Source organism: Xylocopa sonorina, chromosome 1 (genome assembly GCF_050948175.1).
Source record: "Xylocopa sonorina isolate GNS202 chromosome 1, iyXylSono1_principal, whole genome shotgun sequence".
Taxonomy (NCBI): Eukaryota; Metazoa; Arthropoda; class Insecta; order Hymenoptera; family Apidae; genus Xylocopa; species Xylocopa sonorina.
In genome coordinates this window covers 19590710-19617898 of record NC_135193.1, presented here as the reverse complement: position 1 = coordinate 19617898, position 27189 = coordinate 19590710, and the positions used below count along the sequence as shown (strand labels likewise).

Sequence of the window (27189 nt, the reverse complement as noted above, 5' to 3'; positions counted from 1 at the left end):
TACCCTTCATTTCTGAGCACGCAGAATGCAAAGTGTCTATGTACTCTGTCGATGCTCAAAGTAATACATCGTAATTTAAAAAAGGACGCGGTGAAGCCAGATTAAAATTTCCAAACTAAAGAAGGCACGATGATAATCAAAATTCATTAAAAGAAATCACAAAGGCAAGTAAGTTCAACATTGCACTCTCAACACGCAAAATCAAACCTACGTTGAATGAAAAAGAATTAAAGAACCATTTATCAAATTTCCTTTAAACCTAGAAGAAACTTGCCTTTTAAAAATTGTCAATAATTAAATTACAATTGCAAGAAAAGTTAGCTGTGAGAAGAGTTTTCTATTGCTACCAATTGAAATATTTTTACAAAGCAACCCAACACCCTCTACACGCAAATTTGATACCCCTTCGCGAATCACAAACGTAACTGTCCCCGAAACCAATTACTTCCGAATAAGATCGAAGAGGCGAAGATTAAAATTCCATTATAAGTGGCGTTATTCCCGACTGTTTACAGGTTCCCTCATTCAAACGACGTCGACGGGAGGTGGTGGCGCGTGGGTGGTGTACCACGGCGTCTCGTAGTTGGGAGGGCGTTGTACTCCCCCTCCCAATAGTGGGAGCGATGCTCTTTCATGGCACCCGGGGGATTTTAGGCGAAAACTTTCGCCTGGGCCGGCCCAAGGCGAGAAATTCTTATGGCGCCGGAAAGTTTCCGCTGGCCAGACCTCGTCACGGCGATTTCGCGTTATCGCGTCATCTTTGAGGGCTCTGGTTATCGTTTCACCCGGGGACGAGGACAGTTTACCCCCGCGAGAAGATCGTACTTCAACGGGATTCTTTCAGGAGGCGTCGTTTCGCCAATTTATCCTTATCATTAAAGCATTACGTACGAACGCACGATTTATTTTACAAATCAAACCGTTACAGACCTTAGAAACTCAATTAAGGGTGGTTTTATATTTGTTGTCCCTATAGAACAATCTGTAAACTCAGTTGCATTTCTGTATAGGGTGGTATGAAGCAAAAGTCGCGTTCTTCTAAGGAATCGACTTTGCAACAGGAAAATCGCGATCCAGTTTGGATGAGCCACGACTGTTTCTCAAGGAGCAGAAAGAAAGAGGATAGTGAGTGCGATGGAGATTCTCAGCCAAAACGGCCCTCGTACCACCGAGCATTTTCTACTCGCGCGCGTGTGACGCGTTCCTGTGCGTGTTCTCGCGGCATTCACGTGAGAAAACTCCCTGGAGAAATAACCAGCTTGTATGTAATGTACGCCAAGGCATTGTAAGGGGGTGTAAACTCGACGCTACGGCCCTGACGGTTGGGTGGTTAAGTAAAAAAAAAAAAGAGAGAGAGAGAGAGAGAGAGAGAGGGAAAGAGAAAACCAGGAAGCAGAAAAGGAAGACACCCATCTAACTCGCAGATGCGAAACGCCACCCCACCCACCGACGTGTATTTATTATTTTATTAGCACCACAGGCGGAAGCTGCGAGTTCTTCGAGGTGAACGGAAGTGAACGAAAAAGGGCGTTCATTTGCTGGCTCGAGATTAAAGAATCGAAGTGTTGCCTTTATGATTCTGGTTTCGCGGTATTTTCTTCTTTTAAACAGTTGCGCTGTATAGTTCTGCTTTTTAAAAGAATTTTGTTATATTTACTTTTAGAAGAATAATGATTTTCAGTATAATTTGTTTAATACAGTTTCGTCTCGTTCATCGATGTTTGAACAATTGGAACGTTTAGTTGAAAAATGAAAACTGTTTAAGAAATTGAAGTCTCGTCACCGTTTTGTTCGCCAAGCTTAAAACGCGCCATACGCGTAGGGTAAATTATGATCGGTGGAGCAAAGCGCCACGGAAAATCAGTAAACTACAGACTCTATTACACTGCTGGCCGGTAAATCAGAGAACTACCGGGAGAGCTCTCGCAGAAGCTCATTTATCGCTAGGTAAACAGTGGGAATTTTAAAGCTGCAACTCCGCTGCAAAACGATACTTAAAAAGCAAGTTAATTAAAACGTCACTCATAACCGGTGATAAGAATTATTTATATGCGATTTCTCTATACAGAAAAATTTGTATAAAAACGATAAGAAGAGAGGGACTGAAGGTGTACAACGTATGGCAATTTAACCGACTCTTAAATGGAAAAATGAAATCGAGAATTAAGGGAATATTAAAGTGGTCCGGCTTGATCGAATATCCTCCGACAAAGATGTTGATTAGCCAGGTAAGGCTGGTGACACCGGTCCAGCCGACGCTGTCAGAACTTTATCAAATAATAAGCGAATTAAACAGCAGCAGGACGATGGCTGGCGGACATTTAAAGTGCTCGTCCATGTCCACGTCTGTCCGGCCTAATTACCGTCGACTTCAAGCGCGATCCCGCGTACCAAATTTGATCCCGAACAAAATATTATCCAGTCGACTGCTCCACCCCTCCCAATTTTTCATCATCTCGCCTCTGTCACTTTCCCTTCGACTCTTTTCATTTATATTCCAATTTCGTACACGGTTTCATCGTTTTTTGGTTTTTTTTTATCCTTTCCATATCAACTAAATGGAAACGATGGAACGAATCGATCGAGACGAATCGAAGAGGACTCCGTTTAAAATCATAACGAAAGACGATTGGAAATATGTGTAAATAACTGCGTTTGGACGCGAATATTATGATAGAAGAATTATTTATTTTCAGTAGCTGCGTTAGGGTGGATCATTTCGTCGCTTGGGCGATCCGTGGCAGCAAAGACAGCGTCCATTCGTTGGTAATAATGAATGACCAACTTCAAGGTTTCTCGGTGTCCAAAGACGGACCCCGGAGTTAAATTTTCACCGTGTCCACTGAGACTGTTACGGATTAGTTAATTAGAGAACATAGTTGAGACTAGACTAACAGAATTTTGTGTAATGCATCGCGAGGCTAGAAATATTAACTTTGCCTCATCGGGGACGAGGTCTTATTCAAACCCAAGGAAAATAACTCGTTTGTTTATTTAATTACTCTTCACTCGATTTAGATTAATAGTAACAGAGCAGAGGGGAATGCAAACTAATCTTGGAACCTGTTCTAATTCAATAAAAACGAATTAATTATATCCTCTGTCTAACACTTAAATCGACGTCGAGTTTTCAGATTTCCAGACGCGAATGATATTTTATACAACCGAATCGTTACTGGATAATTTCCGATGGAGTTGAAAGGACAGATCGATCCATCAGCCCCATCAAAACACAATTAGTGTCTGGCAAGATCCCCAATTAGCCTTTGAAAGAAAGAAAAAAAAAAGAAGGAGCGAGGAAGGAGAGGACAAACGATCCGCGTTCACGTAACAACCCTGTCCCGAGCTGCGAACCGAGCAAGACGCAGAGCTCGATTAATCACGAGCAACTAACCCTTTGTTAACCCCTTCGACCGCCTCTGCGCGTCTCTGATACGTTTCGATCCTCGAAACTGTCGGATCGCAGTGTACTCGAGTAAGTTAATCCGTCGATCGCGAGGATAAACATCTGAAATGAATTCGAGGGGGGTGGCTAGCCTAAGGGGTGGGCTAAATTAAGAGCAGAAAGAAGGGAACAGCTTCGAGCAATCTCCGAACCGAGAGAGACGAGCTGAACGCTCGTAATGCGAGCCGCTTAAAGTTGCAATGGGTCTCTGGGGTATAGAAAAAAAAAAGAGGGGGGGAAAGTGGGAGTCGAGGGTTAGATCGAGTGACTGACTGACTGCGGAGCCGAAAAGATGCGGCCTGTCTATGAAATTGAGATACTTGTTAAGTCGAGAGCATTCTACGGGACGTAGATCGATCTTTGTCGCGCACAAGTCCGCTTTGATCGATTACATTGATTCTATTCGATCAACAGACTACTCCTGAACATTTTCAGCTAACAAAACTGTGACTTTCTTGCATCGATAAGTTTACAAGGTTTTAAAAAACTGATAGATGCGATCGAACGATTTACAAGTAACAGCAAAGCAGAAATGTAGCTCAGTATAGATTTTCGTTCGTCATAAACGAAACACGAAGGCAAGGTTCACCATTTTTGATCTGGTAAATCAGAAAAGACTACGGTGAGTGACTTTCTTGCATCGATAAATTTACAAGGTTCTAAAAAACTGATAGATGCGATCGAACGATTTACAAGTAACAGCAAAGCAGAAATGTAGCTCAGTATAGATTTTCGTTCGTCATAAACGAAACACGAAGGCAAGGTTCACCATTTTTGATCTGGTAAATCAGAAAAGACTACGGTGAGTGACTTTCTTGCATCGATAAGTTTACAAGGTTCTAAAAAACTGATAAATGCGATCGAACGATTTACAAGTAACAGAAAAGCAGAAATGTAGCTCAGTATAGATTTTCGTTCGTCATAAACAACACACGAAAGCAAGGTTCACCATTTTTGATCTGGTAAATCGGAAAAGACTACGGTGAGTGACTTTCTTGCATCGATAAATTTACAAGGTTCTAAGAAACTGATAAATGCGATCGAACGATTTACAAGTAACAGAAAAGCAGAAATGTAGCTCAGTATAGATTTTCGATCGTCATAAATGACACACGAAGGTAAGGTTCGCCGTTTTTGGGCTGGTAAATCGGAAAAGACAACGGGTCGACCGTTCACGGCGTGGCTGGACGCGTTTTTAATGACGGGAACCGGGTCGGTGGGGAACGATCGAGTTGTTTGCCGGGCGAGCAAACACGGCGCACTTCTCGAGGGCGTAATCGAAATTGCGGGTTCGACGTCGACGAACGAGTTTCCGCGAAATCGTGATGCGACCGCGGTGATTCGATTACCGTCCAGAGCAACACACAGAGATTCGGCTTTAGTTGCGCCGGTGGAAGAGAAGTTGCCGCCGGGGGATGGAGGTCCCCTGGCCTGTGAATAAGGCCGAGAGGGGTTGGCTTTGGCCGCCGGCAGCTAGCTAACGCACTCCTGGGAAGACATAAATGTGTCCCTTTAGTGGCGGCTCCTGTTATGCGTGCGCTCGCGGAAAGGCTACGATTCCGCCACCCTTTTGCTGCACGTTGCTCGTCGGATACACGCTATCGAGCTAAACTTTCGAATCGCAGCAGAGGTTTTATCCTTTCCGTATCACTTTCAAATTAGCGATAACAATATTTAATAACCGTTTCTCTTATTCTTTTACAGATCGTCTTTTATTTCTGTTCATAAAGAAGCGCAAAGGGTTTATATTCTTGATAAAAGAAGTGGAGGATCGACGTGGCAGACACCCCAAAACTCGAGGGACGCGTTCTCGCTTACAAATCACTGGTCCAGATCAATTGAATGAAATAGTTAATTGTATCTGCGACAATATTCCTACGGCTAGTAATGGACTTGGGAGATTGGTCGAGTAAAACCGAGTCAAACCGTGCTGGGTCCTCTGTTACTATCCGGTAATCGAATTACGCTAGCGTACGTCGAATTGGTGGAAACTCGCGGACGTATAAACTGAATCCGCAGGAAACTGATAAAATCCTCGCGAGCTCCTTTGAGCGAAAGATCATCGCGACACGAGCAAGTAATCAATTCTGCGACGCGAAATTTCGATAAATTCAAAACTATTCCTCTAACCCTAATTTCCCCCAAAACATCCCCCGCGTTCTTTTCCCTCGGATGTCGATGACCGTCTGAAAAATTCAATCCCGTCACTCGAGAACAATGAGAACGGGAAACGGGAAGGGAGACAACCCTCTTTATCGTCGTAGATCCGTTGCTTGTTAGGATCTTCACGGGATATCATCTTCCAAGATTTTTGTGGGTCACTGGACTATCGAACTCTCTACTCTCGCTTCTCTTAAGCCAGTTTGTTTCTTTATCGATCACTGATCGTCCGATTTGTTCAGCAGATCAATTCCTGATGCTTTGGACTATCGTTAAAAGTGAAATTTTCAGACTCACCACTGTCGAGGCTGTTCTGGTTCTCCAAGTCTGGTCCTTGCACCGACGACGATCTCCCCTCTTGTAAATATTCTGCAACAGAGAGTAAGTAACGCTGTAAGTTTCTCAGAAGTTGTACTGAGACGGTTGTACAGTCGTGTCTGTGTCGAGAAACCTCTTATTACGATCTGAAACTTTCACAGCCGAGAATCGTGAAAAATCTTGTCGAGGAACTTGGAATCGGTCAATTTCGTCGGGAATGATCTCACAGTTTGTATCAATCCCAGCGTCGCTGAGATCCAGGCGGCGTAATTTCAGCGAGCAAGGAGCCTAATAGGGGTCCACATTGAAATTTCATGGGATTTCGGGCGATCGAGCAGAACGAACTTAGATACACGGGGCCAGGGTTACCGTGGACGACCCCTTTTGCTACACGGTTGCGTATAATACGAGAAAGGGTGGAAAAGAGCCGTGGCGGCCCCATGGGAGCCATACCCCGGTGATATTGGCTCCCATAGCCCATTCCTGCGCATAGGAGACCGAACCACCTTGGGCCAGCTGGTCGAGGAAAACTGGCCAAAATTCAAATTTCCCACCGGGATATGCGCAACTTTAAACGTAACTTGTGCGAAACAACCACAGCTACCCCCTCTCCCTACCTTCGATCAGTTTTGCTTTTTTTCTATGCGCCTATTTGTTTGTAACACGTGCATCGATCGCGAGATAAGTGTCGTGAAATTTTTCAGAAATTTGTATCGCTTTGCTAAGTTTATCTTTGAATTACTTTAAATTGTATTTGGGATCGTGGATGATGTGAAAAAAAGTTGCGCAGAAAGGAGTGTTGGTCAATAGCATCGTACAGTTGTAATTAATTCGTCCACCAAAATTCCATTAACATCTCAATCTGGGGTACGGAGAGGAAGTTAATTGTTTATCAGAACGGTGGAATAATTCATTGATAAGAGCGAACAAGGGAGAATTACAGGAGTAAGTAGCCAGAAGGAGGCGCGCGGCGCTCAAGCTGGTGGAATTATCATCGCTCATAAGTCATGGCGGCGCGAAACATTGCAGCGGCGCAGTTCGTGGTTTCAGAGAAGAGATAACTCGTATAAATAACCCGGAAGTCCGCGGTGTACAATAGTCTTTTTTTACGAGTATGACTTTTGGGAGTTCCAAGGCCGCGCTTGGGACACTGTTGGTAATCAGTTTGTCGTTGCCACCGAAATATACTACGCGAACGGCCGCAGCGAAGCAAAAAAAAATAACATTTCACTTGGTGGAATTTTAGATTTCCCATTACGTTCTAACGAGATACACGAGCGGTTCGACTGAAAGTGATCAGCGGTGGAAATAATTTCTTTTGTACCCTTTGTATTTTGTATTACTAAAAAGGTCATCGTTTGATAAACGCTCATTTTAATCTGTATACAAATAACGATCCGCCAGTATATGCTTAAACATATTTTTTAAAATTAATTCTGACTCTGTCCATCGATATTCCACCATTCAACCAAGTCAATCACTGCCAGAGATTCTCCCTAAAAAAGTCTACCATTTATCGCGCCCCTAGATCCCATAAACAACCACTTTAAGCGGCTACGAGTGACGAATCAATTTCTTCAACCATGAATTCTGACCCTTCCAAACAACCGGAAACAACCGACCACAAGTATACCATTTCCTCCTAATCCTACAATATATTCTAAATCAAACGACTCTCTGTTTATTTAGCAAATGAAAAATCGATCCGTTTACACCTGCGAAGCGTAATCGTCCACAACCACCGATTGTCCCAGTGACGTTAAAAAAAGAACGCTTGTCCAGCCACGGAAAAGCGAATGTAAACCGCGTAGTCGCGATTGTCTTTCGCGCGCGTGTGTATAAATTTGGGCGACGCTCGAAGCTGTTGGGAACCGGTTTTGGTTTTGTATTAGCATGTAACTCCGGCAGGAGTTGAAGTTGCGATGGCTTGTGGGTGGCTGGGCGAACGTTGGGAGGGTAATTACCTCCTTGGGGAGTCCCCCTCCGCGGCGTAGCCGGGTATAGCCCCAGCACGGGTACAGAGGCTTCCCACTGCTCCCAGTGGTCCCGCGGGAACACGCCAGCGGCTCTCATCCAGCCGGTTCTCATTCGACCCAAATTGGATTTCGTACGCGGCCGCGAGGGCGCCGTGAATTTTCCTTCGCTCCCGTGACAAGCCTTTTAATTATTTTAATTATCGCAATGACGATTCCAATTTTATTATTTCCGTATTATTGTTATTATTACCTGTTCACTTATTGGCTATTTTCATCGAGACGTGTTTAACAACGAATAACCAGTTATGACTCTCTTCTTTTTTCTTTTGTTTATATTGCACGATAAACTCGTGTACTCGATTTGAACAGGATGCGGTTTGTAACATCCCTTGACTGTTTTAACTTGGCTGATTAGAGCTTCGTTAGCTTCGTTCTGAACTCGAATTATTTACCAAGACAAGTCACAGCTCGTTTTATTAATCTTCATGGAAATCTATGATTATTTTGAAATGAGATATTTTATTAACGAGCCCCGATTTGTTGCTCGTAACTGATTGACTTTTCTATGATTAATCGTGAAGCGTGGAATATTTTGCTAAATATTAATTCACCTTCGAATTAATAAGAAATTAATGCGAGCCATCTTCAAACGATGATCCAACGACCAACGGAACCGCCATTTCCCAACAGGAAATTCATCAATCGTTCTCCAGCTGATACGATACCAATTAACGCAATTAGTAACAATTTCGGATATTCGAAGCGTCCAACCACCTGCAGCCTCCTTCGAAACCAGCCATCCTCAATCTCGCATCCCTCCTGTATCTTCTTCTCTCGAAGCCTCCATCACTGTCCCCGTTCGTCCGCGACATAATCGAACACGCGAAACAATCGAAGGAACAGATAAAGCTACGGGGGTCACTCAGAACCGAATGAAATCGTAGTATCCTTCGTAGTGGGTACCAGATTGGCCGGACACTCGGAGAAATCCGGCAATATCCCGTGGACACCCGGTACAGTGGCATCGGCACATGGCACTGTTAAGGGCAGGTTGGTTCCCTCGAGAATGCGGCAAACAATAGCAATAGGCTAGCCAGAGCCACCCTTCAGCGTCCTTAGACGATGTCCTGCGACCTTCCCGTCCTAGCAGCAAGAGAAAAGGAGAGAAAAAGAAGTGGAAGAGAGAGAGAGAGAGAGAGACCAGTCAAGGGAGAACGATGGAGAGGTAGAGAGAGAAAGTATACTCCGGGGAAAAGTTTAATTTCTTTCTAAGAAAGATGGCTGTTCCTTGTACTTCGCCACCGCACAAGGATCGCCCTGTTCGCCGTCTCTGTCTCTTCTCCTCTGAAGACAGAATCGGTAACGGTCTCTGTGTATATTAGAGGGGGCCGTATGTGACACTGTGCGTGTGTGTATTCGCGTCTATATAGATATAGATACAGGTGGCCTTCGTAGGAATTAATTTGGTAGGACGTCCCTGCTGGGACGTCTCTAGCACCGAACCGTTTGCCCGCGACGACTTTCCGAAAAGGAACAACTTCTGACTCCTCGACCGTCAAAAATCGGCTGATCTCGCTCGATCGGATGGAAGTTACATTCTTAGATCGCCTGGTGAGGATTATTTTCAAGTAGACAACTGTATAACAAGAACCATAGCGTAAGTTGCGAGAAGTAGCGTGAACGCTTTACAGTGACGAAGTGTAATATCGAATAACAAAAATTGAAGGATTTACTTGAGGTAAAAGTGATGCTAAATATTCAGTACGAGATTCAGTGAACTGTCTAAATTTCGCGTTCCAATTTCACCGCCTATATCGAATCTTCCACGAGGTTTTCCGCAACCTTGTGAACCTTGACTAAGCCTTAAAACTCGCCTGCTACGTGGACTGTATCGTTTTCGAATGAAATTCCTGGAACAACGGTAAATGTTCGATATTAATCCCTGTGAAATCCAAGAGAAACGATCGTCGATGTTACGCGAAAATTTTTGTCGAAAATACAAGATCAATCCGGCTGGAATTCATGATGGTCGAATGTGTTCCAGGTATCGATCGAGGTCATAGTTCATGAAGCGAGATGAACAATAAAGCGGTACGCACACCTGCGTATCGTAAACATGACGTCACGAGGCTGTAAACTCGCCCCCATTCCACCGTCGACATCAACCTGACGTAGCCAATTAGTCAATGAATTAGCGGGACTATGATCTTGGAATTATTACGCTAATCTGTGTCTTTCGACTAACGAAAGGGTGCTTCGAAGGGTGCGATGGAAATCCTGACACATCTCCTCTCTCTTCCTCCCTCTTTCTCCGTAGATTGCGTTGAACTATGGTGGTTTTTTATGAAATCGAATTGAACTGTGAATCCAATGACACTAGTAGCCATTCAATTGGAAGTGGTTCCATCTACCGCTATTATTTCTCATTAACGCATTCTCGACCGCTGACGTCGTCAATTCACGTCATTTTAAATTCTATTCCTGGTAATCGCTGGCGTGAATTCGCGTCCTGCAATTTTTGTTCCGAATATAGCAGCATCGTCAAATTTTATCATTTTTATTTTCATTGGTACTCAGTATTGGAAACGTAAAAAGTTAAGAAGCCACCATAATGCGTTTGTATATCATGAGTATAATGAAGTGAATAGAGCCAAAATTACTGCTAGCATTCGTACACATTCTCCAATGCGTTAATATGCCCGTAATACTTCTAAGAATATAATAAAAGACACGCACGTATCTCTTGTAAAACGATTACAGAGGAAACAAGTAGTAACAGTCAATAATAAGAACGTCTCGGATATGAAATTCGATAATCGTTTGGTAAAGACATTCGCGTTCATTTACGAATATTCTAATTTGAAAATCGTTGGCAATTTTTGCAGGAGATTGCTCGATCATCCGACTAGGGATGGTAACGTGTGGTAGAGCGAAAAGACTCGGAAGGAGTTCATGCGGCGCGCAGCTCTGGCGGAATGGCGTTACAGCCCAAGGAGAGAAAGATTAGCATAAAGTTAGCAGAGCACCTGATACGTATATGTTCGCGCGAAAGTTAAGTTGGCTCGTGCTGCCGGCCCACCGTTCCCCAGATACTCTATCCTAGCTTCGTCACATTTCGATACCAGCTTAATATCGTATTCTGGAACATCATCGACACCAGAATACAATTCCTTACTCCGTATCCTGACGGACTCTGCCCCTCGCGCTCTCTCATCGACGCTACTCTAAAACGAGGCACGTCGATCATGGATCAACTTATTCATTACATTTTACAATATGAAAGACAGCATAAGTAACATCGTACACGTTGTTACCACTAATTGAGGACCTAAAATTTCGTGTGGGTTTCAAGCTCCCACGCATCCATCCTACGAAACATACCCCTACGCGTCCTTAAATAACTCCTATCCAATTATGAAATCTCTCGAAATCCCAGATCTCAAAACTAATAAATTTCATCCGTTTGAAACTTTGAAACCGTTGAAACAATCGATACTAAAAAGAAAAAAAAGATGAGAGGAGAACCAGCGAGAGCAAATAACAACTTTTATCTAGCAGCGGTTGAAAAAGCTCGCTGACTAGCTCAGAAGACGAGATCGCCGCGGAAAAAAGATGAGACGGCGAGATATATAACCGCGATCTAGGAGGAGGATCGTTAGTATGGCCTCGGGACACTGACTCGCGCTACCTTTATCTCCTCCAGTTGGCAAGTTTTACCGCGGAAACTAAAGCGCCTCGACAACGAGCACCGGTACCCTCGAGTTATTAGCGAGCCACGGAAACATCCTCGACTTTCTCATTCGTTTGCGCCGCGGATAACAGGTGGTGTTCCCGTCTTTCCTTCGTTCTCGAGGATCGACTCGAGTTTCCTTCACATTCTTAACAATTACGCGCGATCGACGTTGATGTCGCGGCAAGTAAACGTTTGCGCGACTTTCACCTGTCGTATTGCAAGGAACATCTCGCAATTTGGGAACGTATGACTTTTATAAGAAGGATGATTCTTGTTTATCCGTTGAAAATCTTTAAAGACCTGGTATCGAAAATGATCTCTAATAAGTGGAGAAGGTACCTGCAGCCGCGGTTGCATCGGAGTTTACTACTGCGAGTACAATCGTATTAGATATGGACGGGGAATAGTAGTGCCGCGAGAGCAAGTTTATAATGACGGAACAGGAAGGTCTAGTCACTCGAGACCGTATCATATTTTCACTGTATAATCACTATACTATAGTGGCCAGTTGTTCCGCGTGGTGTACGATAGTATACGTATCGAAATGCGAATAGACAAAGGGGCGGAGAATGGAGAGATGGAGGAGCCGAAATAGGTTAGAAATCAAAAATCAAACAGTCTTCATTTAACTAAATCTGATTGTTAGTAAAGAATAATAACGTTTGCTGTGTTTTATGTCTCTCGATACGAAGCATCGCTGATGATACGTTCAGCTGCAAATGGAGACTATTTTGGCGTTGATTAATCGTTAAAAAAAGTCGCAAGTTACGGGGAAGCGACTGGAGGAACGGAACGTTCGTTAACGCTGATGAAAGGTGTAATTAGAAAAACGCGATGCGCGGCTGACAATAAAGAAAATAATTACGGCCGCGATACGTAGATTAAAAAACCATGCAATTTTTGCGCCAAGCATTTTTCCCCGGAATTATACACGGGAAAAACTAGCCGAATAACGCGGGAGTTGATTTACAACGCGCGGCTGAATGTTCCTCCGCAACGCGGGCGTATTTTGCGCGCGAGTACGTTGCTTACGTGCGAGATCGTTCGTTGCAAAACGAGCGGGGTAATGCCTCGTCCGCTATTCCTCTATACCGATGCTCCGCAAAATGTGATGGGAAATGAACGTTTCCTGTCAACGAAACTACCAGCTTACTCAGTCTCTCTCCACTTTATAAAAATGCGAGCCAAGGACGCATGAAAATATCGACACGTCCAATCTGTGGAGGTAACAAATGTTATTGTAAACGTGGCAACAATGTAAGAGATCCTCAGATCTAAGTAACTTCCGAACTTACTCCTTTCGCGTAGATATCCTAAGCTCTACCAAATCACACGTTTTTCCCTCTAAATCAATGAGCACGCTAAGCAACATTGTACTACTATGCAGATGCAGTATTGTTCCATAGGTAGACGTAGCTGCAAGTGAAAATTTACGATCATGATTCCAGGCTTGTACGTCCGGACAGATATGATCATGCACGTGCACGAATTTACGTTTGTATAATGTCCTAGATGCAATTTGGGCTGCATACGAGATCACAGATACAGTATCACTTTTGTGTACCCTCCGAACCAGAACTTTGGATGCGTAAGATATTTTCAACCCTTATTCTTACACTTTTACGCAAGCAACATTGTTTCCATGAAGTTATTTGTACTTTTTGTACAGGAAACGGACACTCCACAAATTGCTTCTGTCTACACAGAGATTCTAAAGGCTACGTTTTGATCTTTATTATTAGAGATTCATGGATATAAAGGATCTAAAAACGAACGAAAAGGATATTCAAAGTCGCTTAAAATTAGGACATTTGTCATGAAACTGCAGGCAGAATGTTAATTAGACATTTCGAGTCGTATATAGCTGGATAAAATAAACGTCAAAATTGATGGGAGTTTATGAGGATCATATAAGCGCAAAGTAGCGCACTCTGGCTGCAGTAGAATTGCAAACTCACGGTCAGACCTGACTGCTACACCGGTTGAGCGTAAAAGTAATTCTTTCTCTAGAAAAATTTATCGAACAATAACTCCTTCTCTAATTTAAACGAATGCTCCAGAATTTTAGGTATAATTCAAATAATGCAACCGTGCCAAATCGCTCTTCCTATATTTTAAGGAAATCGGTCACAGGAGTAGATGCGATTGCTCGTTCTATCGCGTAGTCGACGTCTAATTCGTGGAATCTGCGGGATTTTCAAAAATTCACAAACGACGAACAGAGATGATTCGAGGCGTATCGCGGCATTCGGGTGGCACAGGTGCATTCGTATCGCATGTTTAAAACGCGCGTGTATGCCGTACTCCGGGTGTGCGTTTATTCGTGCACGTTTACCGATCCCCTCGGTGCAGGCGTAAGGAAAGGAGGGACGAAGGGGGGTCGAGAGAGCAACAGCAGCTATGGCAGGAGGGAGAGAGAGAGAGAGAGAGAGAAACCTAGAGTTGGTCCCAGGGGATACGTAGAGCTGTGCCACGGCCCGAGGCAGCTCGTCACCTGGGACAGCCTTATATCGGCGAGTACAGTCGCACCGAGAAAGTGCCATTGTACCTAAAGCCGTTTTCCTTGCTCTTGATCAAGAGCCATTCGAGAACAACCGCGGTTCGTGACTCGAAATGTTCCTCTCGCCGTAGGGATCCACGGCTGATAGATAATGTCCTCGAGGAATCAAATGGCAAATTCTATTAATTTCCCGTCGACTTTCTCTTCACGAGGGTACGGTACAGAGAGAGGTGCCTGGCGGTTTTTTTCATCCAGAGCTCGGTGACTAAAAAATTAAGCGAGTTTAATTACTCGAAATGTTGATTTGTAAGTTACTTTAAAATTTAAAGCGCCTCCGGTAATGTACGAGGTATTCAGAAACTAGCCTTGCAGAACAGATGAAGAAATAAAAGATTTCCCCGAAAGTTATTACTGCTGAATTGAACTTCGACCATGTTTGTATTTCGAGTGTAGTAACAATGTCCAAAATGCCAGCAGAAAGTGCAATGCAAAGAAAAAATACAAAGCGCGAACGCGAGAGCAGGACGGAAGAAAACGAAATCGAGATGAAGAGAGAGAGAGAGAAGGAACGGTAAAATACACGAAAGGAGGAAGAAAAGAGAACGCTGCGAGGGAACGGGGTGGTCGAAAAGGGGTGGCGGAGGTGAAGGAGGGTGGAAAGTGCGAAGAGGCAGCGGGGCCAGATCCCACGGGACTCTGTGCTCTCCTCTGGCGCTGCCAGCACTCCGGGAACGCGAAGGAGAGGCCAGGCGGCGGAGGAGGTAGAGGGTAGAGGAGGATAGAAGGGGTAGAGGGAGAACTAATCAGCTCGACGCATGCGCACTGGGCTGCTCTGCTGGTCCCTCGGGATTCCCCTGGCATTCCCTATAATATACCCTCGCCCAACTCCCCTCGCGTGTACCCCTCCAAACCCCTCTTCGTCCCTCCTCTATCCTGTACCTCCTCCCTCAGCGCCCTCTTTACCTCCGTGTCCTGTTCCTCGTGCACCTCTTGGATCCCTTCGTCGTCGTGTGGCTGTGCTGGGTATACAGAAGTTTCCAACCTTCCCACGGGAAAATGGAGAATTCTCTCTCTTTCTCTCCCGTTCACTCCTACCTCCTCCTCGCTCGTTTACACTGGTCCGTTTTTATTTATTTATTACCTCGGTAGCAAATAAATAGCCAGCTGGCATTCGCATCCTGATATCGTTATAATTCATACATAGTAGGACGCCGTTTATCCTTGGGGAGGCAAAATAGCACGAAACGGACGATTCGACCGTTTCTACGCGTATAATAAGAGATTATCGGGATCGTTACCGCTAATTTTATGTTCGAGTAATTGAATGTTGCATCGAGAAAGCTGCGTTACGAAGCGAAGATACGAACGAGAAACCATGCAAGTAGTATTAGTACCGAACAGTCAGCCAAGGGTGTACCCTAAAAATCGTCGAACGGAGAACGTCGTCGTGCCGAATCGTGCTCGTGACGAATTGAAATCTCTGACATTAAGAAAATAGGGGATCTCGACTATCCCAGTGGGAGAAGCTGGAAGGTCCTCCGACCTGATGGTGGGTGACGAAAAGTGAGAGGGCGGCAGGAAGATTATGCGAAAGCTGTTCAGGACGCCGCGCTACGTCTTTCCTCTCTGTTAAGTAATACTGATATATACGGATATATTCTTTCACGGATAAAATCCTGGTTCCGTTCCTTCACTAACATTTCAAGTAATGAATACCATGATCACGCGGATTATTATTGCACTAATTAGAGAAAGATTGAAAGAAAAATAGCTATATTATTTTTCTCGTAATATAATTTAAAAATTAGAGTGGATCGAATGGTTCAAATGATTCAATCTACCGTCATTCAAATTGACATTAAACACTTTGTCATCTTTTACGTCGAATATAATAATCGCATTGTATGTGCTACTATTTGAACTGGAATTTAACACTCTATAATTATTTAAATATTAAATATAATCAAACCGTATCCCCTACCATTGAAATGAAAATTTGATACGGTAATAACATTAATTCTCCGCCGCACGCGGACTTACGCATTGTCGCGTAACACGATTATGGACTCGCACACCGTGACGCGTGCCGACATAGAATTGAAATTAATAATTTGATCGACGAACTCCTCCGCTCGAACGAAGTCGAATCGATATCGTTTTGTTTTTAATACTAAGAGCAACGGCAAATCCATTTTTACCCGCCTCTGAAATCGCTCGCTCGCAGATATGTCTGCCCTCGCATCCGGAAATAAAATCCTCTAAAAGACTCAACACCTATTCAATCCCACCCTTTGTTAACCAATAACGTATGCACATGGTTAATTCCTAATTGGCTGCATCTGGCCTCGCTAAACGAGACTCGAAAGAATGGACGATGGACAAAGGGAAACGGATATGAACGTGTTGTTCGAATGATCGAGACCCAACGGGTTTCATTTGTAACAACAACCCTTTTCCCATGGAAAAAAAAAAGAGAAGCTGGCTGAAAGCACCCTCGGAATTCTTCTGCTGTTGCTGCTCGACCAACAATCTCCAGGATGAAACCGAGCCAATATGTATTCCCAGGGTGATTGTAATACATCGATGATATGCATCTAGACGCGTACGAGCGTCTCCTACGGAATAATTCCCCACTTTTATCGTTAACTCTCTATTCTACATCGAATGACAATCTTGCTGGAAATCGCTGGTATTAAACCAACGAAATATCCAATTTTTCCTATCATTTTCTAGTTAAGCTTAAATAAAGATAGCACGCACCGTAAGAATTCCAAACTCAAAAATGAAATTCTTCCCATTTCAGCGCATCCCAACCGCCATGAACTCGACCGCTCTACCCGTATCCACCAGCTCGAACCTTTTTTTTTTTTCGAGAACAAGAAATTTCATTTAGTTATAGCGATCACTTATATGCAACCCTTTAACAACTCCGTTGGCAAGCTCCGGCGTGAGGATCGCGAAGCCTCGTATAATCTCGCCTAACGATTGCACCGGCAATCTTCGACCCCATAAAATTTCGCAGCCCCGTTGTTACGTAAGCTCGGAAGTACAGCGGGAGAAAGATTCGTTCCCTTTCCTCGTGCCGTAGCGCATCGCCGCTCTCTTCCTCCCTTAGGAGAAGCAAGATCCGACTTTTATCCGTTCCTCCTTGTACCGGCCGATTATTATTTCAGCTTACCTTTCGCCAAGTGTACTTGCGCCCGCTTCATACTCTAAGGTAAAACCGGCTTGGAGAAGCTTGGAACGAGGTTGTATCCCCGAGGAGGCGAGCGACTCCCAAGGGAGATGCCTCGATGGCTCTCCTCTCTCACCGTCTCTCTCTTTCTCTAACTCTCTTTCCCCCTCCCCCTCTAACCGTCTTTCTCTATCTTCGTTTCGCTCTAGAGCACCGGCTGCGCTGCTGCTACCGGTGCTCCAGCGAAAACATCGCGGCTCCTTCGTTTCTTTAATACATGGCCTCTCTCTACGTCGAGGCTGCTCATTACGAACGAATAGAATGACGCAATGCTAGCGGTACGGATTCTCTGGATGCGTTTATTAACTGCAAGTCTGACGACGGATCAGAGATCGCCGTAACAGTGAAGTGGGATGACCACAGATCCGAAGCGAGCGGGGTTGAAGTTCGATGATTCTCGAGTACCAAGTGGAGAGAATATGTTCGCGCTCGACGGTGTTCGGTTTCAGTTTGCGATATTACACGCTGAAACAGCCAACGGTTTCAGTTTATAGATACGCGCGCATTCATTTCGCGGCAGAAAATCGATACGATTCTTATAATTATGATGTATTGTCCAGCATCGACGTTCCACCGTTACACCTGGACAATTTTTCGATCAATATCCGTTTCACCGTCGTCCACGATGGGTTTTCGTAGGTCCTGGACACTTCGTTACAAAAGGAGCGTAGAAAAACGAATAGAAATTACTCGAAGCCTGAAAAATATTTACAAATAGAATGTCTCCGTTCGGACCTATCCACTCTTGAAATCAACGATCTCGCGTGTGTACCAATTTAACAGAATGATGCACGAAGAAACTATTCAGCTCTATATCGTTAAGATACTATTGTTCTCTGGCGGTACTTAGGGCAGGATATATCGACATAATAAGCACGGTTGGATCACCTTTGCCACCTGAGCCCCTATTACCATTCTGAAAGGAATTGCCCCGGCTAGCACTTCTCCTCCGTCCCATATGCGATGCACCACGTGCGTACACCAACTAGAAACATCCCTTGTGCAACACCGCTATACATGGATGCATGCATGCATACTTTGGCCAATTATGAATTTCACAACGAACAGATACTTGCGCATGGATACCTGTAACATCGAATCTCGATCAAATTCAAGGAAAAATAAATCCTGCAATAGCTGCAAATCAATCGCACGCGTGTCGAAGGGAATAGCACAACCGATTGCAACGCGTGCACGGAACTCGCGGGTCCACGATGCACGCGACTACGAAGAGGATCCTTCGGGACAAAGGAATCCCATATTCATAGAGTCTAAGGTGGGTGTACGCTTCTTGAGCGGCTACGAACAATGACGATGTGTCTGAACGCATTGTTGCGTCGCGAGGCAATGTCCCGCGAGAACTGATAAAAGTAATGCACCAGAATGCACCAGAATACACCGACCAAGCCTCCCTCAATTCTTAACCCATTGTTGCATCTGCATAACGATAGTTGTTTTCCAGCCAGTGGTCCATTGTACCGAGAGTATATTCGATGGTATAGTGAGCGGGAACGGATTCTTCCCTCTCGCTGGGTTAAGCACGACCGAGCGGATTTTTCAATTTTATTTTCGGCTCGCCGATTTTCGAGCAGAGATCGCTGCGAAATATTCTGCGCCCGTTAAGTTCGCGATCGTCGTATTTTGCTGGGTGTTGGCTGTAGCCACCGTTTGATAATCAATACATTTTCAGGTGGACGAGTTTCGCTTCTACAGATGTGCGTAAAAAGTTTCTTTTTTTTATAGAAATGCGACAAAGTTGAGAAATGAAGAAAGTAGGACATTTTGTTTCCAATAAAAGTCTAAGACATGTAATGCTATTTAAAAAGAAAAAATTCTTCCTGTTCGATATTGATAAAAAACGCACAAATGCAGGCAATTTCTTGCAAATATTTCCCTTGCAACTAAATCTGTATAGTTTATTTGAACTTCTCTACTCACCCTCAGAATGACGACTGAACGCTCTCTGCAGCTCCTCTTCTTCCTCTTCATCCTCCTCATCCTCTGTAACAATGTCCACAGATTAAAAATCGACGATTAATATCCCCAAAAATGATTCGTCAATCGAGCAGTGAAATAAATGAAAAACTGGCTAACAAACGCCCGTCCAAACAGTCTGGATTTAACGAAAACATTTACTAACGACGAGAAAGTATTTAGCAACACTCACGCTTAATTCCCGTTGTCTCATTATCCTGCTCGGTTACCTCCAGGACATTCTGCTCGTTGCCGTCGTCCCACTCTTCGTCTCCTGTGGAGAGACAAGCAACCATTAATTCCATTTCATTTGCATATCAGCGGCGAAGAATAAAATCTGTATTTGCGAAAAGGAGAGAGCAAAAGAGAGAAGGCAACGACGGGCAACGAAATTGTAATTTCTCTTTCTCCCTCGCCTGAACCGTGTGAACATTGCACTCCACGAGATACACGCTCGTGTATGCGTGCCCGTGCGCGTGTGTCACACGAATACGAATTCCAAGTAACGCGACGAGAAACGATTAATAACACACTTTTTGTAGACCATCGCGGATGGACAAGATTTGTGCGGCGTATGTAACGACACGAATAAATGTTACTTTAACGAACTGCGTTTCATCGTGAAATGCTAAACGAATCGTAAATAGTTCGAAGATATAAATTCGTCGTATGAACGCAACAAGTACGCGAAAGTGACTTTTTAATCGGAGATTTCGAGAACCGCCCTTCGCGAACTTTCACGCGATGACGATCGAGTGTTGGCCAACGAAGAAACTAACAGAGTGTATTAGTAAAAAAAAGAAAAAACCATGCAAGAACACGGAGTATTTAGCAAATGGAATCTAAACGACCACAAGAGGATCGATAGCGAATTCCATCGCGGTGCAAGAGAACAGATCGGCAAGTTACCTCGGCGAGGAACCGTTCGTTGCCTGTATATCATCAAACGCGAAACGACGGGCCGTGTTTTCAGCATGAAATATACGCGCGGACCGCACTGACGTGGCTGCCGTATAGTAGAGCCACCCGTTTGTCACGTGGGACCACAAAATTAAACTTAAAAAATTACATCCCTGTCCACGTGGCCAACAGGTCGTTTGTTACTTTGCATGCGCCCTCCCCTAACTCCCCTACTCCCTCTCACTATCTCTCTCGCGTTCTCTCTTTCACTCGATCGCTGTTGCCTGGATAAACTTGCCACTCCGACCGATTACCACCGTTTTCGAAGGTGTCGAACGCCAATTTTTTCCTCCATTCTCATTTCTCCCTTCAGCTTTCGTAGTTGAACGTTTAACAGGAGGAATAATTAAGAAGTGTATGCGAATACACCGACGAAGAATCGAGTTACTCGATTTATAATAGATTATCACGAGAATCGCGAAACTTTGACGAAGCAGTGGCACGAAAAACCCCTACGATCATCGCAGGTTATTGGAAAGAGCTCGAGCAGAAGAAGACCAGCACGCTCACCCATGGATGGGAGCATTAGCCCGCAGACAAGGAACAACGAGCGCTTCGAAGTAAGGGAGGGAAGATATGGTCTTAAATATTCTACAAGACATCAGCCAAGGCAGCACCATGCCAAGCACCCTTCGATTGAACCTCTGCACCCTCTGCCCTGTCAGCTGTCAAGGCTTCTGTCGAGCAACTCTCGCGTTTCGCGCCACGTAGGATACCACCAGGGTTAATGCTTCATCCATCATCGAGAAACTCCCGTTAGCGAGGACTTTTCCGTCGCGTCGGTTCTACCTTGTCCCGCTAATTGCACCTCGAATTTTACTCCGTCTCTGTTCCTCTGGATATATGGTTATCGTTGCGTGCAATATTACTCCAGCTTTTTTATCTGAAAAAGCGCAATATTGATGGAGACCAATACGAGTTACGTAGATAACTTCCGGTGCCTCTTTAATAGTCTTGATAGAAATTTGATGAATAGTTTAGTGTATATGTAAAATTAGGAGCTGGTCCCACTAATTGCGCCTCGAATTTTACTCCGTCTCTGTTCCTCTGGATATATGGTTATCGTTGCGTGCAATATTACTCCAGCTTTTTTATCTTAAAAAGCTCACTATTGATGGAGACCAATAAGAGTTACGTAGATAACTTCTGGTGCCTCTTTAATAGTCTTGATAGAAATTTGATGAATAGTTTAGTGTATATGTAAAATTAGGAGCTGGTCCCACTAATTGCGCCTCGAATTTTACTCCGTCTCTGTTCCTCTGGATATATGGTTATCGTTGCGTGCAATATTACTCCAGCTTTTTTATCTTAAAAAGCTCACTATTGATGGAGACCAATAAGAGTTACGTAGATAACTTCTGGTGCCTCTTTAATACTCTTGATAGAAATTTGATGAATAGTTTAGTGTATATGTAAAATTAGGAGCTGGTCCCACTAATTGCGCCTCGAATTTTACTCCGTCTCTGTTTCTCTGGATATATGGTTATCGTTGCGTGCAATATTACTCCAGCTTTTTTATCTTAAAAAGCTCACTATTGATGGAGACCAATAAGAGTTACGTAGATAACTTCTGGTGCCTCTTTAATAGTCTTGATAGAAATTTGATGAGTAGTTTAGTGTGTATGTAAAATTAGGAGGGAACCGTGTTGTAAGAGTACCGCGTGTCAAACGCAGCAGAAGGTTAACCGAAAGCTGCAATCTTCCAGCCCCATAGGGTTACCTCGTCCTCGTCGCGAGATGCCCATTGAATACCAAAACGGCTCCGGTAGGCTCCTCCGTATGCGTCCCTCCTACAAATTCGATCTATCGCGAGCACCGTAAACAATTCGGCCGCGTAAACGGTGAAACAGTCCGGTCTGAACAATAATCGTAAAGGTAAGGGGGATTGGGTACCATCCGCGTCTGCAGTCGTTGCGTTTATGTTAGATACGAAGCATAAGAAGCCGCGTAATACGGTCAGCGGCCTGGACGAGGCTGTTCCAAGGACAAAGATGCCGGTGTAAGCTCTCGAAAATACAGCGTGCAATCTCGAACCCCCTTTTCTAGGGGTTCCAACAGGCTGGGTTACGTTAAGCGGATGTATTATTATGACCCACGTAGCTGCCTCGTCCGGAAATAACTGCATATTGCGGCTTAACCCTGTACGTTGTACTTTCGATAACGCCGCTGGATACATTCGTAACGGAGAGGAGCGTAAAACTGGAGAAGGTCAAGATTTCGACGTTGAAGAGATGAAAATTCGAATTATTTTTTTGTCGATACGAAGAACGAGCGTGTCAATACCCAGTGCTAAAGTTTCGTCGACTTTAAACAGAATAGTGTACCGAAGATGATTTGGTGAAGTGAAATTCTGTTTAAAGTAGCTGAAAAATGTTCGCGTTCTCGTTGAATCGAATTTCGTAGCCATTCGATTTTTGCAAAAGTTGAGCACAGAGTGCAAGGAACCGTATCCTGGTTAACATCAAAGAAACGTATTACTATAGACCAATCTGTATGCACGAAGATGATAACTGCATATTGAGACCAAACCCCTCTGCACGTTGGATCTCCCGCAAAAATGTTTTAGGACACGATGTACATGTAATATGCAGAATGCTTCGTACCAGTGCTTTCGAATATAAATCTCGAATTAGATTACCCTGAAAATTCCATTTTTCCTCCCTCCTCGTTATATCCTTCATCTCTTATTTTCCTCTATACAAACTGCAAGTCGATTTTTAATAGTCTCTCGCAAATAAGCCATTAAACGATAGTAAAGTAACGAGTAAACAAAGAGAAACGCACGAAATAACAATAAAACAAGACACGATACATCGTTGCGGAAGCTTGGTAAAGAAAAAAAGCAACGATCGATCGTTTATCACCCACACCGTTCATACAGCGTTTACAGAGGTCCGCCAAGAACGCCAAGAGCGTGAAGAAAAATCGAGAGGCCCGATTACCCTCTGTCGGTTACGATAATCCACCTAACGATATCTCGGGGGGATCGTGGGCTCGCGTCTCGACGTCGATCCCGGAGGCTGGCGAGCGTCGACGCTTACGAAGCCAGCAGGGTTCCCAGTCATTAATCGATATGCCGTGAATAAAGGAGAGACCAGCCTGCGGGTTATCCAGAGCTACCGCTATCTCCGCTCCCCGGTTGCAGCCGTCGTACGTCTTGGACTCGTGACAGCCAGTCAGACAGTCGAGAGAGCAGCAGCTATTGGCAACGACTCTCTGGCCCTGTGCTCTCCTCTGCTCGGTTCTGCTCAGCTCTGCTCGGCTCTGCTCGGCTCTGACCTGCCCTGCTCCTGCTCTGCTGGCTGGATGGGTGGCTGGGTGGCTGGTACAAGGGAAGTCGAGCTGATTCCCAGAGGAGCCTAACCCCGACCAGCTCTGACGCGGGCTCAGACTCCCACGGGAGCGGCGCATCCGCCGACGAACACCCTCTGGCCTCGACACGGTACCTGAAGTACACCGGGATATTACAGGATAACCCTCGTGCCACGATTTGTTAACGTTAAGGATGATAGAATATTTCTTCTTTTGGTGCACAACTTTTGTTTCGTATATACGAAATGCGAGATGTATATCAGGTACAATCGTAAATCGATCTTCCTCGGTTAAATTCAACTTTGCCCGTGAACTTTTCAGAAATTCATCAAGGGCTGCGTAACCCAGGGTTTCGCATAGGAGATGTTAACAATACTTCCGTACAATTCTCCTCTAAATAATTCCATCTCCGCCGTCAGACTTCGCCGGTACGCAACGCTTATCCGCGCTGCCAAAAGGTTCTCTCAAAGCGGCTGACCTTTCCAATTCTCGCGGCGCGAAATTCGGTACAAAGTAAAGGAGAAGAAAGCAACTGGTGCACGGTGCACGTGCTGAAAAGGGAGCAGAACCCTCCAGCCCCACCCCGCGCCCTGTAACGATTGTAATTCCGCGAGCACGCGACGCACAATTCGCCGCAAAAGGGATGGCACAAGTCGACGGACGTGAACGCCTTGCGTGGCCTTGCCTCAAAGGAATACCGCGTGTCCCGTGCATGTCTTCCACCGACGTCTCTTCTCCTTCTGCCGACCGTGGCTTCCGCATGCCGGCCACTTTTGTAACACTGCCGCCTCAAACGTCCCACCGACACACACCGCCCACTTTATACTCCCTGCTATCTCTGCCTATGCACTTTTTACGCGTTCCACCGCCGCTAGCCGCACTTGTGCATGCACAGGTTGAAAAAAAAAAAGATATATGAAGACGGATTGTCTTTTGTTCGGCTACTTCTCAAGCGTTCCGGGTTTCTATGCCCGATGATGAATAGCGCGCAGCGCGCCCTCTATTCCGACCGTCGATCTTCATCGGACGCGTCTGCTTCTCCTTTTAATTCCTCCCTACGATTTGAACGCGACAATCGAAGGATCCGTGTATCCAGCTCGCGGATCTTGATTCGTTCCAACTAAATTGACGATCGCGTTTCAGTTATTAGCCTCGGAAGGGGAAAGTTCTTTTTGTTCTAGCGAATTTAACTAGAATTGGGAATAACGTGAAACAACCGCAGGCACGTGAATGAAAAAGCTTATTTTCGCCCGAATAACGAGGCGGTGCTTGAAACTTTTTAACAGTAGTTACTCTCGCTCTAATACCAAAGTTTGGGATTGCGTTTTGATGAATAATTAAATACGATTATTATTGTTCGCCGGCAACTTTTTAATCGTGTTCGTAGCAGAGAGTTTCTGACCGTTTATCGCGTCTGCAGACGGACACTTCGCGTGCAATAATTTAAACGAAAAGCCGATAAGTTAATCCCGGTTAGAGGCCGCATTATAATCACTATAACCACCGGCGTGGAATTAGTGCTGTCGTTGCAAAAACTAATAGCGGATTACGTTTTAGAGCGACCACGATTAAAGGGATTAAATGGATAAGCTGGAAATTTACATTCCTCCGTTGCATCCCGACTCTCTATTTCGTTAAATAGTTCGCTTGCCTATTATCGATAGCTTCTGAACAGATTTTTCGATAAATTTCGGACGGAAAAAAATAAAGAAACGGAGAAGAATCATTGATGAAATCAAATCGAACGCGTTAATAATTGTTACGGTCGAAGTGTGCGTTAATTAAGTGGTTATTATTATGCATTTACGCGAGAGACACAAATTACAATCACGACCCTGAAGCATAATGCACGGTGATTTGGGTCATTGCGTTCTGATTTTCGATTATAATGTTTACTATTATACGATCACAGACTGGCGAATATTCCTATGTAATAGCGAATATTAAATCGTGACCGTAAATCTCACGATGATCGACCAACAAAGAGTTCCAGATCGAAGTGTCTAATAGTACAAGAAACTCGAAAACAAAAATTGTATCCCACCTTCGTCAATAAAACCAAATATCTTTGAATGTAAAAACAACGAATGCTCTCTTAAATCAAACCACTAAATCAGCCAAGTATCCGATAATATAAAAGATTCCATAAAAAAAACAGAGTCGTGTCAACACTGTCCGCGAATAATCAAAGGCAATACCGTCATTAAATTTCCACGGGAATCCCGTAGGCAAATTTCGAGGGAACGAGCAGACACACAGGGAGGGCAGAGACCGGTTTCTCTCCCGTAGATACGATGATTATTTGCTGGACGAGTGACGAGCATAAGTAGCCCAAAAGCCGACATCGCAAATAGATGGGCCTCCATTAACGCAATTACGGACGGTTCCGATGCACCTACGGATCGTCCACGTTATGACGGGCATTGGAATCCATTAATACAGCTTCGGTTGCGCCCAGGTTCATTATCGTGCATTAATTAGCGACACCCTATATCACCGATGCTCGCAATGCTATCGGCCAGGCTTGCTATTTCGTGGCTAACCGCGTGTTCGTGATGTTCCACCGCGATTCTGCTGGTGGTGGTACCTCTGCTGGCTGATCCGATAGGACGACATCGAATTGCTTTTGCCGGAAACGCGCGATTTCTAGGGTACTTCGGACCTCTCCCCGTTCCTTCGACGCTGACATTTGTATATTTTCATGCGAACCACTGGAATTAAGAGTTACGGGGACGTTTCACGTGTTACGCTTCTTTTTCTAATCTTCAGAGTTTTACTGCTCGTAGATTAACTGCTTCGTCGTAAGATGAGAACGCAGTGTATCGAAAAAAATTCGGGAGCTGCTACATCGTTCTGAAGTAGTGCCTTGTGGCGGCACTTGTTGAGTTGTACTACTGGGTAGCAGCTATGCGTCGAGTTGTACTACTGAATTTTATTTCAGATTCGTTCTGAGCAAACTTTATCCGCTGTTGAATCGATACTGTGTCGATCTGAAATTTGTTCGTATTTTATCTTCACAGAAACTGGCTATTCGTGCAACGATATATATTTTATGACTTCTAAGAAACAGATCATTTATCGTCTTTAGCAATCTTTCGGTTAATCGAAATTATATAAAGTAAAGAAAAGAGAAATATGTTGCTTAATTATTTTAAGAATGACATAGTTTAAACTGAGAGAATTCTAAAGTTTACTCAATCAGTACTGTAAGATGCATAGGTGTGCTGACTACTCTCCTTCTTTAGATGTCTGTCTCGGATCTGTCTGTTTCTACTTACGACCGAGGCAGCATTAAAACGGATACTCTACGATATAAAACGTTTCTCCTACAACAATAGTTCAATCATACTACATCATTACTAACGAATACAAGATATTATCTAATTTAATGTTTAAATAACTCGTGGTTACATTGTCAAATTACATTCGTACCCTGGCATTAATTGCATGGAAAGATGAAATCGATAATGTATTTTCTAGCAAGTATATTTTTGCTATAATACAAACTAAATCAAAACGTGACATTATGTGTACGGTAACCTAATGAAAAATGACAACGAGACTAAAAGAAGAACC

The 27189-nt window shown here is 44.3% G+C and overlaps 1 protein-coding gene across 2 annotated transcripts in view; it reads right to left on the bottom strand.

Annotated features, from left to right (window-relative positions):
- L (zinc finger protein Lobe) overlaps positions 1–27189 on the bottom strand; it is a 65597-nt gene that overhangs the window by 36512 nt on the left and 1896 nt on the right. For both annotated transcript variants that reach the window (XM_076899426.1, XM_076899442.1), the window contains exons 2-4: positions 19535–19615; positions 19306–19368; positions 5903–5974 (exon numbers count right to left, since the gene is read on the bottom strand). In XM_076899426.1, the coding sequence (XP_076755541.1) occupies positions 5903–5974; positions 19306–19368; positions 19535–19615 (216 nt within the window). The remainder of the gene's footprint in view (positions 1–5902; positions 5975–19305; positions 19369–19534; positions 19616–27189) is intronic.